We start from the raw sequence: 20,045 nt of genomic DNA on the forward strand, positions 1-20,045 counted from the left end.
TCAGACAGGGGGCCCTGCTGTGCTGGCGTTTCGTGTTTGGCCCAGAGGCTGACATTGGAAAGTCAGTACTTTGTGAGGAAGTCGGTGCTCATTTTCAATGGTTATGAAGAGGCTCGGAGAGGTGGGGCGCCCTCGAGACAGCTACACGCTCAACGCGCCCTCTCCCTCCGCTTCCTGGTGGGTGAGGCTGGGTGAGACAACGGTGCGCACCATGTCCACTTGGCGCGGCCGCCTGTGAGTTCATTACGCGGGGAAGATCAGTGAAGCACTGCATGGATCAAAACAAAAGCTTTGTTTCATTTGTTATTATTTATAACCTAATGAATGTTATTGTAACTTAGCTTTGATTTATTACTCAATCTATTAAATTTTATTAAAACCAGGGGTCTCAGGGCTTACTTACTCTTGTGAAATAGTTGTTCCTTCTTGTGGTAAAAAGTGAGTTAGTTTTTTGCAGTCATGTTTAGCTTCTTGGAAGGAGGCAATGTGTTAGGTTGTCCTTTGAACCCTGAGCGACGTCCTGAGCCACTTAGCTAGTCTTTCCTGTAGGTGTCCCACATCTCTGTCATTGAACCAGGACCCAATAAACTGCCATGTCCCAAACATTGTGCCAGAGGCTCGGGGTGACCAGACCTTCTTCAAGGGGCTTCCCTCCCTCCCAGTAGAGAAGCCAGGTGACAGGAAAGAGGGAAGCTTGTAGCTAGAGTGGGCAGCACTGCCAAAGGATGGGGCTGTGTGGGGCTGGTGAGGCTCTGCACAGAGCAATCTGGGAGGGCTGCTGGGAGGAGGCAATATTTTCATGGAGACCTACAGTGGCAGAGGGGTCAGCGGAGGAAAAGCTGCAAGTGGGGAAGGCAAAGCAGGGGAATACCCTAATGATGGTAGAACTTTGCTTTTTCTGGAGTCAGGGCCAGTGTGGCTGGAGCTGTGTGGGCTGGGTTGGGCCCAAGGGACCTGGGGAGGAGGCCTGGCAGGAGGTCACTGGAGGGTTAGATTTCTGTTTTTAAAAATGTCGCCTTGGTATCTGGTGGGCAAGAGACTGAGGGGCAGTAGTGGTGGAGGAAGCAGGGGTCCATGAAGGAGTCCACTGGCCAGGCAGTGGGGATGCAGAGAAGTGGAAGGTCAGAGACAGGTGGCACTTGGGACTCCACGGGGGTCTGGGGAGGGACGTGGTGGTGACGCAGTAGGAAGTGTTCAGGGAGAGTGACAGTTTGCAAGGGGAACAGGATGAAAGGCAGGGATGTCTGGAGTTGGGGGCAGGGGACAGGACTCCTTGTGAGAGATATGTCCGCATGGGGGCCACCACCCCCAGAGCTGTGAGGTGTCCTTCAGGGGCTGGCGCTCTGTGTGTGGAGCCGTCACCTGGAGGACAGGAGGAAGGGTCCACCACAAACGGATGTGGAAGAAGATTATTCCTCAGGGACCCCGAGCAGATCCAGCGTGTCATTGTCCCACGGAGGAGATTCTAGGGAGGCAGCGTGGCATCCAGAAACTGGGAGGGGGAAGGGCAGGGTCCTCGTGCTGCCGAGAAGCCGAACGTCATGAAAAGTGTCCTTTGGATTTGCAACTGGAACGTCACTGGAGACGTGGCATAGAGCTGCCTCACCAGGGTGGCGAGGAGGGAGACAGGTCCTGAAACAAGGCGGAGCTCCCGCACACGGTGCTGGCGAGCAGCGCCCAGAGTGCACGTGACACGCACCGTGGTCAGGGAGGTCAAGGCCAGACACACAAGGCTGGCCTCGTGCTGTTACGTCTCTAAAGCACCTCACTACGTCAGCCCACTGAAACCAGAAAGGCCTGTGACCACCTGTCCCTGCGACCTGGCCAGCTCGGCCCTCTGTTGTGCTGTTCTGATGGGCCTCACCGCCCAGCCTCTCCCCTCTGGTGCCCCAGGCTCAGGCACGAGAAGGAGGCATCTCTGTACATTTGCACAGCTTCAGAGGTTAAAAAGGGCCCTTCTTGCTCAGGCGTGATGGTGACCTTCAGGTGCATGGATCCAAGTAGCTGTGTGACGTCCCCATGTGGGTGTCCAGCAGGCACCTCAGGCAAGGGGTCTGCCCCAGCTTCCCTGCTTCCCTCCGAATCTTACGTGTCCATTAGTCCCCTCTGTCTCAGGAAACAGCAGTGCCCTCCCCCAGCTCCTCTCTCCAAGCCCCGGGGGACACCTTGACCCTCCTTTCCTCACTCACCGACTTTCAGTTCATCGGCATGTGCCAAGTTCAGGCACTCCCCCCGACCCCGCACCGGGCGCACGGTCTCTTCTCGGCACAGGCCAGCGTTTTCGGTTCAGCACGGAGCCAGGCCATCTGGCTGTGCAACAAGATGGGAAAAAAGAAAAGAAGTGGTGCAAGAATTGTGGACCAGAAGAAACGACCGAAGCCAGAGTCCCGCGAACTGTGGAGAGCCTGTCATTCAGAGCCCAGTGTAGGCGGAGCAAAGCTGCTGAGTGTGAGGTTAATGTGTGAAGATCATCAGCATCTTTACCGACAAGGAACAAATGGTTCTAAACCAATGGCGGTTTGACAATTGTATTTTCTAGTAGCAACAGAAACTAAAAAGTACCTTAAAAATAAATCTAGCAGAGGTCTTCAAGACCTTTATGGAGAAAATCATGAGGCATTGTAAGACATTAGTAAGACCTCAGTATATGGCTGAGGATATGTTCATGGCAAGGAAGACTGAATATCGTAAAGATGTCAGCTCGCCCCAGCCCAGCAGGATGTTCTGGGTATAAGGTCTGTGTGGAAATACAAAGGCCCCAACTAGCAAAAGCAGTTACGAAGAGAGACAACACAGGGCACTTTCACTGCTGAAGACCAAGACTTCCTGTGGAGCCAGAGCAGGAAGAAGTGTTCTTGGAAATGGGACAGTGGAGACAAATCGGGAGCTCAAAGAACAGAGCCCGGACTAGACAGAAGTGCGGTGCGTGAGGGGAGACGACGATGAGACTGGCCTGTGGCGTTCCGTGTGGGATAAAACAACAGGTAAGCCCGTTACTGTGAAGACCTACAACCCGTGACTTTTGCATGGGAACATAGAGAGTCCATCATGGAGTCAGGTTAGGGGTCTGTTTTCAAGTTAGATGTAAAGATATAACCCATAAAGCACCCATTAGTTTGGGTTCTTTAAAATTAAAACCTTTTTGCGCTGGTTGGTGTAGCTCAGTGGATTGAGTGCAGGCTGAGAGCCAGAGGGTCGCCAGTTCAATACCCAGTCAGGATACATGCCTGGGTTGCAGGCCAGGTCCCTGGTGGAGGCCATGTGAGAATCAACCACATATTGACATTTTTCTTCCTCTCTTTCTCCCTCCCTTCTCCCTCCCTTCCCCTCTCTCTAAAAATAAATAAATAAAATCTTAAAAAAAACTAAAAATTTTATTTAATGAAAGGTGCCAAAAAGATTGGTGAGATAAGGCAAAAAGTGGGAGACATTCTTTGTAGTGCAAGTAGTAGAGAAATAATTCCAGACTATAATGAAAATTTAAAAATGAAAGAAATGAGGAAAGGATCAATAGAAAGTAGAAAAAAAAGATCTGAACGAGAAATTTACAGGAGAAACTGAAACTGCCAAACTCTTTTTTTTCAATCTTCACCTGAAGACATTTTCCCCATGGCTTCCAGAGAGACGAGTGGAGAGAGAGACAGAAACGTTGACTGGTTGCCTTCTCGTGCCCACCATGGCAGGGGATTGGACCTGCACCCCGGCTACACGGCCTGACCGGGAATCCACCCGTAACCTTTTGATCTAGAGGACGATGCTCCAGCCAGCCAGGGCCTGAACTGCCAATACTCTTAAAAACAGGTGCTCAACTAATGTAATGAAAACTCAGAACAACGATGATGTGTAATTTCACACCCATCCAATTGGCAAGGCTGGGAGTGGCAGCCGGCCGTGGCAAGGAGGCGGCACGTCGGGCACCGCTCCAAGCTTCTGGTTGTGGCGGACTCTAGCCAGCAGGGTCCGCCTGTTGTGGCCACCGATGAGAATGAATGCACAGGTGACAACGGTCCCGTGGAGAAAAAGGGGACGGCTCGGCCACTCCCTCAAGGGGAGCATGTCTTGACCCTTGCCTAGACAGGCTTTTATTGCTTTCTTCGGGTTTTATATTAGAGAAAAATTTATCATCTATCACATAGAATATTATTGTCTATATTTTAGGTATAATCAAGGAAATGAAAATAACATGCAGAGGGGACTAGTGATGAGCTGATTAGTTCTGTCTTTGGGCAAATTTACACGAGCTTTGGACATTATTTTGAAGGTAGACAAACACACTTGTTCTTTTAGACTAGGATGATGGAGTTTTAGCAAGAGCAAGCCATAACAGTTCGTGTACATTTTCTAGGCATGATTCTTACGGAAAACTCAGTTTGAAGGTCTGGCTCTGCCCACCACTTCACTTCTGTAGGTTTTGCATACAGGGCTGAGTCACATTTGCCAGACTAAGACAAGCCGGTCCCCTACAGCTGGTGTGAGGGTGGGTTGTCACAGCAACCTGGGGATGCCCGCGGAGGAGAGCAGATTCGGGGCGTTGACAGGCCTGGGCTCTGCGGGGGTGGCCTTTGGCTTTGATCATCGCCTTGGAGGCTGGCGGCCCCTCTGGGGAGAGAGCTCGGTGTCTGTGGAGTGCGGTGCGGCACAGGTCATGCGACCCCCCGAAGTCCCCGTGCAGTCTCTGGGCTTCAGGAGCCGTGCCTCACCCCTGCCATGTGCCCCTGCGTGGGCCTACTGCCCGGTCAGCACCCTGGTGCCCAGAGAGCCCTTCTTCCTTGCATTCATCATCTTACTCCTTTTAGTGTATGATCTTCGTGTCGAGTTCCTGTTTTGTTCTAGCTCCTTAGGACTGTACTTGGCCTTGGCAGCATGACAGGAGTCTGAGGACTGCTCCTTCTCCTCAGCACTATCTGCAAGCCTGTCTGTGGTCCGGGGACAGCTTGTTCACCGTCTGTGCCTGCAGTTCCACCATAGGGCCATTTCACATTTTGTTCACCCGTCTTCACAGTCTTGAGGATCTGGGTTGTTCGTAGTTGCCAGCGTTTCCAGAAATGCTGCGCTTTTGCGCACATCTCCGGGGGGTCCTTGCTTCCCCGAAAGTGAGCTCTGTGTGTGCACACGTGTGTGTGTGTGTGTGAGCACTTCCCTGGTGTGAACTGGCTGTGAAAGTGCAGGCTGGCGGTTCACCAGGTGCACTGCATCTCCCTGTGCTCGAGTCCTCAGTGCCCTTAGGTCACACGAGCCAAGCGTGTTAGCACTTCTCCCGTGTCACAGGGAGATGGCCAGTTGCTGGCACATGCACAGCCTCGGGCGCAGCGCCAGGTTAGCCTCTGATGGGCTCACCGTTCTTCTCAGAGAGTGGACATATGTACGGCCAGTCCCAAGCACAGGAGCAGACGCAGCTGCACGCGGCACAGCTGATTCTCCCATCCCCTACACGGCCACGTGTTCCTGCGCACGGGCTCGTCCCTCACTGGGGGCCCCTGTCCTCGGAGCACTGTGTGCCAGAGCCTCATGCTGTCCAACTCAGGAGGCCTTCCCAGCCCTGACTCATTCCACACGGTCGATTCTAAGTGAGATCAACCAGTGTTTGTGGTTTGTCACAGACTCAAAGGGTAGTTACCAACAATAACTTGCAAAGCTTTTTTTCTTGTTCATCGACCCACTTATTTGTTTACTAATGAATTGAAAACCCTTTAACATGGAAACAACATCCTGTGGTGCCATCTCAGAGCAGCTGAGAGTCACCCAGTTCTGTGCTGCACGTGGCACATGCAGCCCACCGTCCTGGTGACGGACTTCCCACCCTCTCCGGTCCCAGGAGCGGGGCAGCAGCTGGCTGCTGGGTCCCCTGGGAGGGACAGAGGCGGTCTGCTTCTGCAATTTCAGGAGGAAAGCCCCTCCTGCGGTCCTGTGCAGGCCGCGGGGTCTCAGACCTGGCCGTCACCATGGCCCTCCTGGAAAGGCGCAGCCAAGACACGTCCCCAAGGATGTCGTCGGCATGGGTGAGAGCAGTCGTTCCGACCTGGGGCTCATCCGTGAGAAGCACTTGTATGCTTTCTGCTTCCGTGGTATCTGGAGAAGAAAAATGTTCCCATGTGCCCTTACTGCGCAGTCGGCTTAATTTGCGTGTTAGCAATTCTCTGCCCTGTGAAAAAGCGAGCTGCCGGCTGCGGGCCGGTGGGTTAATGGTGTGTACTTTGGCTGCCGATCCAATTGCGGAAATGATCAATCACTGGGCATTTGATCTGTTTGCAAATAAAGAGTAATGAAGGCGTTTCTGACGAGGAGCTGCATTCCTTCCCGGCCCCATGCCTCTGTGCGGGGGGCCTCGTCAGGGAGGTGGGAACCCCGGCAGCCGGCCTTTTGCCACCGCACGTTGCTGCCTGCCCGGTGAGCAGGGTCGCTCTGCGCTGTGCTCTTCTGAGCTGGCCATGTTCGCAGAGAGGGCTGCCGCTATCCAGGCTCCATTCTGAAAGCAAACCGGGTGGTATGCGGCCACCTAGCGCAGGAGTGGGCTACAGCTGAGGCCCCACGTTCCAGGCTCCTGGCTCACCTGCTGAGCTGCCTGAGGAGCGGGCCCCATCTCTGTGGGCACTGACTCCTGCTGCCGCCCAGGAGGGTGGGGACCTCAGGACTGTCTCAGAGACAGTCCCGTACCGTGTTTGGTGTTCGTGTGGAGCTGGCACCTCCTGTGCGGCCACTCCGCTCTGCTTCTGGTCCTTGCCCAGCCCCCTCGGAGAACTCAGCTCTGTGGGTAACCGCTGACCTCCCGCTGCCAACAAGGCTGTCCCGCTGCAGGAGGTGGAGAGCTCCTGCCGGTGTCTGCGTTTCTGGCAGAAATGCCGCAGTAACGGGACCGCACTGTGCTAATGGAGAATTCATAAGCACTCTTGACAGTGAGGTTTATAAATATGTAAAAAGTGCTTTAATTGTTTTTAGCAAAACAGGCAAGGAGTCAATATTCTCAGACTCGTCAAACACACTGTTGACAGGTGCTGTGGCCAGAGGGCCCGGAGAGCCGGCCCGGGTGCCGTTCTGTGCAGACATCGTCACAGCTGTGATAGATGAGGGCCCTGAACCGTATTGATAGAGTAGGTTCGACATTGGGAAAGTTAGCTGAACTTTGACTTTAAATATTCATTAGAGCTAATTATGGATTTTCTGACTATGTGAATCAGTTTCTATGCTTGCATTGGCAATGTATTTTCCACTTACTTGTAAACTTCATAATTTTAGATTAGCTGTATCGTGCTCGGCGAGGTCACAGTTTCAGTGTTTGCAACACCTGTTTACCAAGACTGCTGAGTGCATTCTGCCCAAAACAAACTAAGCTTTCCTGTGAAAGCTGAGGGCGGGGGCGGCTCCGAGTGTTTCAGGTGCAGCCTGTCCACCGTTCCTGGCCCCTGGGCTGCCCATGCCCTGCTGTCTGGCTTACGTGGCAGGGCTGCAGCTGCGCAGTGTCAGAGAGAGGCCGTGCCCGGGCGTGCCCCGTGTGTCCCCCATGTGTCCCAAGGCACCGGCTCTCCTCCCATCTGCGCCCTGGTTATGTAGGGCCCTATGGTGTTGTGAAATGGGCCCCCAGACGAGGTGTGCAGCATGCTGACTGCTGCTAAGAGTGCTGCGCTGCGTTTCAAAGTCCTTGTTGCCGGAAAGCACAGTTGTGACTACGTGGATGGTGAGTGTTCACTTGACTACTTTGCGGTACATACAAATCCCAGATCATTACGTCCTCCATCTTAAATTTATACACTGTTGTATGCCAGCTCTCTCAGTAATGCTGGGAGGAGAGAAATACTGTAACAATATTTATGTGTTGAAAAAAATAGACCCCGAAGGCAGCTCCCGCCTTGGTGTGTGGCTTCGGGCCAGGCCCGCAAAGGCCTGAGGATGGACGGGGTCACGGCCCAGGGTCAGGTGTCCCTGCACCCCTGTGAGAGGCAGAGGTGCTTGTGGGCTGTGGCACCCACTCACTGGCTGAGCTGCACCTCTGCGGGGCCCCTGCCCTCCGAAAAGGCCGCGCCTCGGCTGGCCCGAGCAGCTCACATCTCAGTCCAGAGCAGGTGGGCAGGTCCAGCAAGCTGAGCTGTGGCGTTGGCACTATCCCACCTTCGTCAGACACTCACGTGTGTGCACATGTGTACAGTGTGTGTGCATGGGAAGTGTGTGGGTTCTGGTCAGGATGGAAGGTGTGCTGCTCAGCCGCACCACTGCAGCTTCCCCGCCCAGTGCTGCGCCGCAGAGCCAAGGTCGTGCCCCAGCGGGGCTCAGTCCAGGGCCGTTACACACACACACCCTGTACACATACCATGTGCACACACCTACACACATGCACCACACACATGTACACACATGCACACTTGTGTGCAGGCACACGTACACACCTACACGGATTAAAAAACATGGAGTCAAGCGTGAATTTCAGATAAACAACCAGTAACTTGTAGTGACAGACATTTCATGCCACCCTCCCTTGGCGGCCAGCCCTGCCCCCAGCCCAGCCCCTGTAGCTTTGCCTTTTCCTGAGCGGAGAGAGCAGGGCTCTGGCCCTGGGGCTCACCCTTCCGTGTGTGCGCAACGAGGCAGTGCAGAGGGAGGACAGCGTGTGGAGCCTCAGGCAGGGCAGGGACAGCGTGTGCCATGACGGAGCAGTGTCCAAGCACTTCCGCCGGGCTGAGCCCTGCCCGCTGGGCCTCTGGCCCTCAGAGCAGAAGGGAGCTGCCCCTCGGTGGGAGGATGTGCCCCTGGCAGCTGGCTGCAGGCGGCACGTCCTGGCATTCAGAGGCAGGGGGTCACCCGTGTCCGTGGCTGAGTGACAGCGAGTGCACCCCTGGCTCCCGTTTGGAGAGCACTTGTTCACGGCTCAGGACCGCGGCAGAGACGTCCACGTGCCACTCTCTCACCTGGTCTCTCTTTTTGCTCCGCAGGCTCTAGGAAGCTTTTATTTTCTTCATGAATCCTTAAAAAACATCTACCAGTTTGACTTCAAAGGTAAGACTCCGTGCCATCAGTTGCCCAGAATCCTTCTGGGTTCCTGCCTCACGACGTTTGCCCCTGCCCGTGGGCCTGGCTTCTTCTGGTCCCTTCTGCCCCGCATCCCTGCGAGCGGCTGGCGTGGGCTGGGTTTGGGTCACTTATTGGCAGTTACTAACCAGGGGCCCCGCGTGGAAACCTGGCTTTCCAGCTACACAGAAATTGAGACAGCTGGCCTGCCTCCCCACAGCCCATCCACCTCATGCCACCGCCACCCCTGCGGTCCCCATCGAGTGGAGAATGACAACAGAACAAGAGGGCGGCCCATTCCAAAGCTGTGAGCTCGAGCCCGTGTTTGTGGCCAAGTGCAGGCGCTGCCCTGTGTTTGCTGGGCGAGCCCACAAGTCTGTGTCGGGAAGATTCGCCCGGAGCTGTCTCTGATGTCACGGTCCTCGTCACGGTGTCTGGGGCACTCGAGGCGGCTCACCCCAGCCCCGACACTGCAGTGTCACCCCGTTCCGTTGGGCACAGTGGTGCTTTTATCTGCCCCTCGGCATCGCGCCTTCGGGCGCGGGCAGACTCTCCGAGCCCCCGGCCGTCGGAGAACCTGCTCACCTGAAACGCCAGTTCAGCCGTGGGAGCCGCTGGTTGTGTCCGCGCCCTCAGGCCCGTCATCTTTGCTCGCTTTGGGGGCGGACGGCCTCTGACAGACCGCGGACGCAGGCGGTGCCGTCCCGGCCGAGAGCAGGGTTCCTGCCGGTGGGCGCTTGTCACTGGCCCTGTCACCTGAGGTTTCTTCACGTGAGCATCTGACTTTCCTACCATCAGACGTGGCGAGAGACAGGCCACAGGTGCTCTGACCGTGATTTTGATAGACAGGGACCCCGGTGCGGCACGTTCCCACACAGGAGCGGCGAGGACGTCGCCGGGGCCGGCGGCAGAGGGGGTGGTGCTGCTGCTACGCTTGCACAGATCCGTCGAACTTGTCCTTTCTTTGCGTGACTGTCCGCCTACAATTCTACTACTGAATCAGGTCGGTCGGGAAGGGACTGCTGGCCTGCAGTATGCGTGCAACTGTGTGTCGGAGGACACGTGACTCTAGCACGGCTTACCAGGGGCCTCCACGTGTCCGTGACAAGACCTGTGGCAGTGACAGGCAGTAAATGTGCTCGGAGAACTGAGGCGTGTGAGGAGAGTGTCAGTCCGAAAGCACTCAGTGTCCCAGCAGGGCGGGGTGCGGGTGCAGGTGTGGAGTGTGGGTGCAAGGGCATGGAGTGGGGTGTCAGGTATGGGATGCAGTTGTAGGGGCAGATTTAGGTGCCAGGTCTGGGGTTCAGGTGCGGGCCAGTGCAGAACTGGGGTGCTGGTGTGGGGCTCTGGGTGTGGGGTGAGGGTGCAGATGCAGGACACAGGGTGCAGGGTGCAGCCAACATCTCAAGCAGGGGATGCTGCCTGCCCCCTACTCTGTAGCTCATGCATTTCAAAAAGCACCTAGGTAGAAATTTCAGGACCCTGAAAGGTGCAGATGAAAGGAGATAAATGTGACTTCTAGTGTCAGGTTTAACACATGAAGAGCTTGGAAGCCATCACCCCTGCCTTCACAACAAGGAAAAGCGAGACAGCTCTTCTCAGAGCCCCTGGTGAGGTGAGGTCACAGGGCACACCATGTCACAGAGACGGGCACAGGCCCACACACAGCCCTCACCAGACAGAGACCCTTGCTGCAGCTGCCCAGAGCTGACACGGGAGGCCGGAGCAGAGTGTAGGAGACGCCTAGGGCCCCAGCCTGGGGCCCGCACACCTCTGTGGGTTTCTCCAGGAGCCCCACCACATTCTCAGGGCGGAGATCAGAGAAAAACTCCCCCAAGCCTCTGGCAGGGAAGAGGAAGCCAATACTTTGAAATGTGTGTGTTGGGGGGGGTGCTGACAAGCACACGTGGGGACACACGCCGACTGTGAGACTGAGCCCCTCTCATGGGACACAGAGCAGTCCCCCACCCACACCGCAGCACCGCAGCTCCCATCCGGGGCTCAGGGCGGCGGGTTCTGCAGGCTCAGACCCTGTGTAGACTGCAGCGTCTCAGGGGCCCCACGACGGCCAGGGCACAGGAGCAGGACCCTTGAGGCTGCTTTAGCCTCTGAGCGTGCAGGAAACACGGCGCGGCTCCTCCCAGGTCAGCGTAAACCCCTCCACGAAAGGCCTGTCTACCTCAGTTTCTCCTGCCCGATTATTTACATGCTGCTTTCAACAAAAACCTACAAGGCATTCAAAAACGTAAAAATGCACCCGAAAAGAGAAGTATGCGTAGACTCGGATATCACAGAGATTTGGAGCTTTCAGAATGGAAACTAAAAATAACTGGTTGGTTCACCGAGGGGTCTGATGGAAAAGTGGACGTGCGAGAACAGATGGGTAACACGAGAGGGAAGGCAGAGATGCCAAGAAAGAATAAAAAGGGAAGACTGAGACCGGAAACGCTGCGATAGAAGCGAAGAGAGCCTTAGATGGGCTTGTCATTCTGCACATTGCTGAGGGAAGGTCCAGTGACCTGGATGGCATGTCATTAAGAACTTTCCAGCCCTGGCTGGTATAGCTCAGTGAATTGAGCACAGGCCTGTGACCGAGAGGATCGAGGTTCGATTCCCAGTCAGGGCACATACCGGGGTTGCAGGCCCATTCCATGCAGGCCAGTTCCCAGCAAGGGACGCACGAGAGGCAACTGTACATTGATGTTTCTCTCCCTCTCTCCTTCTCCTCTAAAGATAAATAAATAAAATCTTCATTTTTTTTTTTAAAAAAGAACTTTCCAAACTGAAAAGACAAAGAGGAAAAAAAAGAACAAAGGTCCAAGAACCGTGGGACAGCTACAGGAGGTGTCGTGTGTGTGTAACAGGAAGCAACAGAAGAAATACCTGAGTGGCAAAGAATTTTCCAAAAGTAATAATGGACGTGAAGCCACAGATCCTGAGAGCTCAGAAAACTCCAAACAGGATAAATACCAGGAAATCTATACCCAATCACATTCTATCCAAACCACAGCCGAAGACGAAGGGCGAGGGGCGGGCTGGAGCACCTGGCTGGAAAGAGCAAGGGGTTCTTCTCGACTTCCCTGCGGAAGCTGTGCTGGCAACGTATGGAATATTTACATGGTTGGGGGGAACAACCCAGAATTTTAAATAAAACAAGCAAATTGTCCTTCAAAGGGCGGGGAGAAAGAAAGACTTTCTCAGACAAACCGAAGTTGAGGGCATCTATTTCCAGTCGTCCTGCCCTGTGAGGCATGCGAAACGGGACTGCTGGGGACGAGGGAGGGACACGGTGAGCAGCTGCCCAGAGAGGGTCAGCGAGGACAGACAAAGACTGAGCCCCGTGCTTTGTTCTCTGTCCCTCACTGACCTGACGGTGACTGGTGTTCAGAGCATTCGTAGCGAGAGTGTATTGGGGGATGGTAGTTGAGGGGTGAATGGAACGAAAGACACAGATGTTCTCAAGACGGAAGAGAGGAATTGGGGTGACTTGTTGCACAGAACACGTGCTGTTTGTGAAGGTGTATGGAGTTGTTTGAAAATGGACTTGGGTTAGTTGTAAATGTGTATTGCAAACTCTTTGGCAACCATTGGAATGTTTCTGATGAAGTATAACTGATATAGTAATGGAAGAGAAAAAACGAATCATGTAAAGTGCTCAGTTTAACCAGAGAAGGCAGAAAGAGTGGGACACAAGAAACAAAGGACAAAGGCAATGAGTAGAAGAGTTATAAATGTGGAAGGTATGACTTCAACTCTAGCAACAATTACTTTAAACGTAAATGGCCTAAATTCACCGATTAAAAGACAGACTCAGAGTGGTTAAAAAAGACCACAAGCCACCCATGCACCGCCCGCTGGAGACCCACTGGGATGCGCACAGAAGCAGGAAGAAGATGAGAGGAGGGAGGGAGCAGCAGGCGCCTGGCCCACGCCCAGTGGAAAGGAGGCAGGGCTGGCTCTGTGGACTCAGACAGAGCAGACTCGGAGTGAGGAGAGCTGCCTGGGGGAGAGAGGGGGCATCCGAGACAGTGGAGGGTCGGCTCTCAGAACACATGACGACGCCTCTCGTGTGTGCATCTGACAGCAGCATCAAGGCACACGAGGCAGAAGCGGGCGGAAGTGCAGTGAGAAGGTCATGGAGGCACCGTTGCAGCTGCAGGCTTGCACGCCCTGCCGCAGGAACGGGGGCCCAGCGGGCAGACCTCCAGTGAGGACACAGCTGAACCCAGCCACACCATCAGCCACCTGGTCTGATCGACATTTCTGGGGACAGTCCGTTCCACAGCAGCAGAACTCATCCCAAGTCACATGGAATAGTCACCAAGTCACATGGAATAGTCACCAAGACAGGCCACATGCTGGTCCACAGACACACCTCCCTGAACTTGAAAGGACGGAAACCATACAGTGTCCTTTTAGACCACAATGGAGTTGCAGGGGGATCAGTGATAGATAAGTGGAAAACCCTCAGGTACTTGGGATATTAAACAGCTCACTTCCAAATAACACATGGGTCAGAGGAGAAGTCTCTAGAAAAATTCGAAAATATTTTGAACTAAATGAAAATGAAAACACAACTTACCACAAATGTTAGGGTGGGGTGAAGCGGTGCGTTTGTAACAGCAAATGCACACGTTAGAAAAAGTAGGCAGACAGTGATCTAAGCTTCTGCCTTCGGAAGCAAGAAGAGGACAAATTAAATCCAAAATAAGCATAAGAAAAGAAATGATAAAAACTGGAGCATACATCAATGAAATTGAAAGCAAGAGCTCAATAAAGAGAATTAACAAAACCAGAAGTTGGTTCTTTGAAAAGATCAATAAAATTGATAACCTCTGGCCAGGCTGACCAAGGGAAACAAGAAGACGAATTGCTAACATTACAAATGGGAAGGAGCCATCACTACAGACCCTGTGGACGTTAAAGGGTAATAGAGGCATCTTATGGACATGTCTGTGCTTATGAATTTGATAGCTTGAGTGGGCTGATTCCTTTAAAGAAACAGTCTACCAGAACTCACACAGAGGACGAGATCATCTGAATAGGCCTTTATTATTAAAGAAATGGAATCAGTAAGTAATAACCCTCTAAAAAAGAAAACACTAGGCCCAGATGATTTCACTGGTGAGTTCAACCAAACATTTAAGGAAGAAATTATTCCCATTCTCTATAGTTTCTTCCAAATAATAAAAGCAGAGGAAATACTCCCAAACTAATGTTATGAGGCCACATTACTCTGATACCGAAACCATACAATGACACTGCAGGAAAAGGAGAACCACAGGCGGATACCTGTCAGGAAGATGAAATGTAGATGTTCTAAAGATAAATTAGCAACTGGCTTTCAGCCCTGTGTGAGAGGCACTGTGCAGCATGACCAGCTGAGATTTGTTCCTGCTGTGCAAGGCTGGTTTGACATTCAAAAGCAAATTAATGTAATCGATCACATCAACAGGCTAACAGATAAAAGTCACGGGATCATATTAACAGGTGCAGAAAAGCATTTGACAAAATTCAACGCCCATGCATAATAAAAACTCTCAGCAAACGAGGAGTAGAGAACTTCCTCAACTTGATGAAGAAGGTTGCAGAAACCTGCAGCTAACAGGAGACTCGATAGTGAGGACCTAGATGCTTTCCCCCGAAGACCAGCAACAAGGCCGGCTGAGCCCTCTTCCCAGACATCTTCAGCACTGTCCTGGAGTCCTGGATGGTGTGGTGAGACAAGGAAGTGAGACGAAAGGCTCACAGTTGGGGGAGGGAGCAACACAATTATCTCAGTCTGAGGTGCCATGGTTTTCTCTGCAGAAAACCCTATGGAACCACCCACAGAACTGGCAGCAAGGCTGCAAGCCGAGGTCAGACACAGGGTCAGCCGCGTTCCTGTGCACCATCAACAAGCAAGCGGGACTGGAGATAAAGACGCAGCGCCGTCCACACCAGCACACACAGGAGAGACGGGCTGAGGAATGAGAGTCCCAAAATGTGTGCGAGAGCTGCCTGAGGAGAACTGCGAAACTCCGGTGCGTGAGATCAAAGGTCTGACCAAATGGACACGTGTGCCCTGCTCAAGGGCAGGAAGACCCAACGCGGTCGAGAGGCCAGTCCATCCCGGCAGGATCTGCAGGCTCAGTGCAATCCCAGCAGGTAATTTAGTGGATATCAACAAATCTATCCTAGATCTGATACGGAGGCAAAGGACAGCCAACCCAGTGTTACAGGAGGAGACACTGCCCGGCTTCCAGACTGACTATGAGGCCATGGTCGTCAGGCCAGTGTGTGTGATGATGGTGGAGGGAGAGACCGACAGGCCAGTGGAGCAGAGCAGAGAGCCCAGAAGGGGTTCCCATAGATACAGCCCCCAGTGACCTCAGACAAGGGAGCAGAGACAGCACAGTGGAGCAGAGACAGTCTCCGTAACGAATGGCCCTGGGACAGTGGGACAGCCACGTGCAAAAAAACGAATGTAGACTCGGACCTTGCACCATGCACAGGTTGACTCACACTGAGTCATAGACCCAAATGTAAAGCAGACTGTGAAACTCCGACAAGGTGAGGGGAGAGAACGTAGGTGGCCTGGGTCTGCGGACGAGTTTTAGACACAACAGCAAAAGCGAGCTGCGTGAAACAAAACATCGGGAAGTGGACTCCACCAGGACGGGAACTCCTGCTCTGCCACAGACACTGAAGGGAGTGCAGAGATGAGCCACGGACTGCGACAGTGTCTGCAAAAGACACAGCTGGCCACGGGCTGCTGTTCAAAATAAACAAAGCACTCCTAAACCTCTCTAAGAAAACAGCCTAATTAATAAATAATGAGCCAAAAATTTAAACAGACATCTCACCTAAGAAGATACACAGATGACAAAAGAACACGTGAAGAATGCTGAACGAGGCGTGTCATCCAGGAAATGCAAACTGAAGCAGTGCGAGGCCCGACACACCTGCCGGAGCGGGCGGGCGTGTGGGACGGTGGGAATGCATCGTGCTGGGGACGAGGTGGTGCCGCCACCTTGGGGACAGTTTGGCCCTTTCTTACGAAACTAAACCATGGGGCCCAGCAGTCACATTCCTTGTTATTATTTAAATGAGTTGATAACCTTATGTCCACACAAAAACCCGTGCAGAAATATTTGTAGCGTTGTTATTCATTATTACCAGAAACCGGAAGCAACCAGAATATCTCCTCCACAGCGAATGGGTGCATAACCAGCAGCCCCTCCATTCAGCGTGGTGCTGTTCAGCAATGAAACGGGGTGAGCTATGAAGCCACAAAAAGACATGGGGGAGCTCAGTGTATACACTTGACCCTTGACCAACATGGGTTTGACCTGCATGGCTCTGCTTATGTGGATTTTTTTCAGGGAAGACCTGGACTGTTATTTTGGATCCGCTTGGGAGTTCGTGGGTGCAGAGGGCCGACTGCAGGCATTGATTCTCCTTGTTTTACATGAGGGACTTGAGCACCCTAGCATCTTGGCACACGGGGCTGGGGGGAGGGTGGCTGGAGCCAGTCCCCCATGGGTACCAAGGACAACTTATCGACTGCATGGGGTTCAGTGTCCCTAATCCCTATGGTGTTCGAGGGTCAACTGCATCACTGAGTGAATGAAACCAGCTGGAAAAAGCTGTGTCCAGCAAGTCACCAACATCATGACATCTCCAGAAAGATCAAACAAATGGCAGTAAAAGGGTGGCGGCTGCAGGGGCTGGTCATGGGAGGGTGACGGGGGAGCACAGGGGCTTCTTCCGGCAGTAAAGCCACTCTGGGCTGTGACGGTGGTGGACACATGGCATTGTGCACGTGTGAAACCCACGTAGGACACACGACACCCTGTGTCAAGTGTGGACCTGAGAGAGGGATGGCATGTCCCCCATGCATGCAAGACGTTGGTAACAGAAGCAGTGGGGGCAGGGGTGTGGGAGCTCTACTCCTGCTCAGTCTTTAGTAATCATGGGACTCTCTAAAAATAAAGTATGTTTTCAAACAAAGAATGAAGGCCTCCTTGCCCACCTCGCACCTCCCAGTCTTTCTCCTTCCTCAATGCTAACAAGCTTCCAGCTCAAGCTCCAGCACCTCGTGCAGCAGCCCCCACAACCGTGCGTTTACATAAAACACTGCAGACCCACACACACTGCACTGCCTAGGAACAGCGCTCATGAGCTAGTGGACACTGTGACCACTCAGTCTCTGCCAGAAGGAACCCTGTGCCTGAACAGCCTCTCAGAAGGAATGCTCCCTCATCCTCAGGTGTGGGCGACCCGCACCCCGGCTGTGAGCTGCAGGGCCCTCGAGGAGAGAGCAAGGTGTAGATGGGCCCTCCCCGGGGGTGTGGGGGGAGCCCGCACATGCTCATAGTGCCAGGAAAGTGGTGCCACCAGGGGCCCACGAGGTCCCAGAACCCTTGGCCACCGTCTCGTCCAGGACACTGTGCAGGTGACCATCTGGGAGGAGCAGGGACACCCCTCACCTGCAAATTTGCCTCATGGACCCGGGCAGCCCTCAGCTCTCCAGACAAGCTGGACTCCCTTGTCCATCCTGGCTGCTGTGCCCTTCTCCTGGCCGCCCCCATCCCTGCTGCCCCAGCCCCGCCCCTGGGCACACACAGGAACTCTGTGTCCTCTGCGCCATGGGTGGGGCTGTCCCCAGCCCAATTTCCCAGGAGTCCAGACCATGTCCTGTGTTTGTGTCCCATGCCCTTGTCCACATCCATTCCTGTCCCATGTGTGGCTCTGCTCCGTGTCCATCTCCATATCACATGTCTGGGTCCCCGTTTCTGTCCTCTGTGCTCCTGGGGGTCAAAGCCGTGGAACAGACTGGGGGAGGCACAGTGGGGGGCCCAGGGCATGTGAGAACCACATGTTGCCAGGGAGATGCCAAACCTCCCCAGGGTGTCTTCCCCCAACCTTGTGTCCAGTCACCCGGGCAGGTCTCCCTTCCACCTCCAAAGCGTGAGGCCGCTGCGAGGGGCTGGTGTTTGATAAGTGCTGTCCATGTACCGAGATGGATGGTGGTTCCTGGAAGGGCTCCTGTGATTAAACACACTTCTGCGCCATTGCCTGTGCAAACGGGTGTTATGGATGGGCCACTTGTCTGCTGTGCCCACCTGCCCCTGCACCAGCCTCCTGGCTAACCGGTCTGTCTTCCCTGATAGGCATTCGGAGGGGACAGTGATGAGCTGGGGGTTCTCAGGGGACCAGCATCAAAACCAGACACACCGAGGGCACACCTGTGGTTTGGGAGATGGGTCAGAGAGCAGCACCGTGGCAGGCACAGCCCCATGCTTGGCAAGCAGTGCCCTCTGTCCCACCTGCGGTGCCCATGTTCCCTGAGCCACTGAGCATCTGTCTCGTACAGGTGACACCTGACTCCGCTTCACCCCTGCACTCCCCTCCCCTAGTGCTGCGCTTTTGCCTGGGGCTCGCTCTCTCCACCCAACACTGCCCAAGACACTGCACCCCGTCTCCTTCCTGCTGACTGCCCCATCTGCAGGCCCACGGGCGGGTGTGCACCAGGAAGGGCAGGTGCTGCTTGAGGGGCACAGAGCAGGGCCCTCAGGAACTGGGGTAGCACCACTTGTCCTCTGTGGGTCTCCGAGAATATCCTCAGAGCCCAGGGACGCCACCTCGTGCCAGGCATTCCTGGCCCAGGAGCAGGGGACCATGTGACATGGGCTAGCAACCAGGGATCTCCCTGCGGCGGGCGCAGCAGCCCCTGTGCAGCCAGGATCTTGACGCAGCAGCGCCCCAGTGACCCAGGTCCCCAGACTCATGCGTTCCTTGCCCAGACCCTGCCGTGGCTGGGAGAGACTGTCCCAGGAAAGAAACCACTGCAGACTGAGCTGTGAAGGCGCCGGGCAGACCCTCTCTGCAGGGGGTGGGCCCAGGGCCTGGGGGGCAGGGGCGGCCCAGCAGGGCACCTTGTCCAGGGAGGTGAGGAGGTGCTGGGCAGGCGGCCAGGAGCTCGGCTCACGGTGCTCCCCCCTCCCCATCTCATAAAAACCCAGCGTCCTTGGACATGAGTGATGTCGGCTGGATGCGGGGAGGAAATCGATGTTATTAAATAAATTTGTATTAAGGTGTGAGCGAACGGTGATTCCACGGCCCCGTTAAACATATTCACGGTTTTAACGGAGGATGCCAATTAGCCCCTGTAAATCTGCAGGCTGGGAGCTGTTAGCGGATAATGAAGTGGAGTGTCAGATTCTGGGTGGTGGATCTCGATTTACGAGCCACGAGCATCGCCGGGAGCAGCCGGCCTGCCAGGTCGGCGCCCCTCATCAGGTCCCCTGGGGGCTACCTCGCTCCCCACGGGCTGCACGGGTGCGACACAGGGCCCTGCGGCGTGGGGCTGGTTGGATGGTGCCCAGCTATTCACACCGTTCTGCTCTTTTACAGCTAAGAAATACAAAAAAGTCACTGGCAAAGAGATCTACTCGGACACGCTGGAGAGCACGCCCATGCTGGAGAAGGAGAAGTTTCCACAGGACTATTTCCCCGAGGTGCGTCCTGGGGGTCCCGCGAGCCACGGTCTCCCGGGGCATTCCCTTTGCAGGGTGGTCACGTCGGAAGGGAACTTCAGGGCACGCAGTGCTCACATTCGGGGGTGGACTCCTGCCTGCTGCTGCCGCACTGCACAGCCCTGCTGGGAAGGACACGCGTGGGCCCCTCTGGGCTGTCTCAGCTGAGCGCAGAGAGAGCGCACGGTGTTTGTGGGTAGAGCGACCGCCAGGTTTTCCGGTCGCTCTTTCCTGGTGTGGGAACCATCCCCAAAGATACAGGCAAATTACCACCAGTTCACTTGGGGCCTGGAGTGTGAGCGGGTCAGTCTGGCTAGTGACCTGCGCAGCACAGGGACACGCGGGGCATGCTCCTGTCTCAGAGTGCTGGGTGTGGCCAGCGAGAGGCATAGCCGGGAGCCCGGAGCCTGACACCGTCCACGGGCCCCAGGTGGCGGCAGCTGCACACAGATCGGACGCGGTCAGGAGCGCTTTCCAGGCCTGTCACTTCTGTGTAGCCGCTGCATCACACACTGGGCTTTGGGGTCT

General features: G+C 54.7%; 1 protein-coding gene across 2 annotated transcripts in view; it reads left to right on the forward strand.

The window, feature by feature from the left end:
- Window positions 1-20,045, forward strand: part of INPP5A (inositol polyphosphate-5-phosphatase A) — a 145,866-nt gene that overhangs the window by 81,223 nt on the left and 44,598 nt on the right. For both annotated transcript variants that reach the window (XM_037159100.2, XM_037159101.2), the window contains exons 5-6: window positions 8,922-8,985; window positions 19,396-19,499. In XM_037159100.2, the coding sequence (XP_037014995.2) occupies window positions 8,922-8,985; window positions 19,396-19,499 (168 nt within the window). The remainder of the gene's footprint in view (window positions 1-8,921; window positions 8,986-19,395; window positions 19,500-20,045) is intronic.

This window comes from Artibeus jamaicensis, unplaced genomic scaffold (assembly GCF_021234435.1).
Source record: "Artibeus jamaicensis isolate MK-2021 breed Jamaican fruit bat unplaced genomic scaffold, CSHL_Jam_final contig_490, whole genome shotgun sequence".
In the NCBI taxonomy this organism is placed as follows: Eukaryota; Metazoa; Chordata; class Mammalia; order Chiroptera; family Phyllostomidae; genus Artibeus; species Artibeus jamaicensis.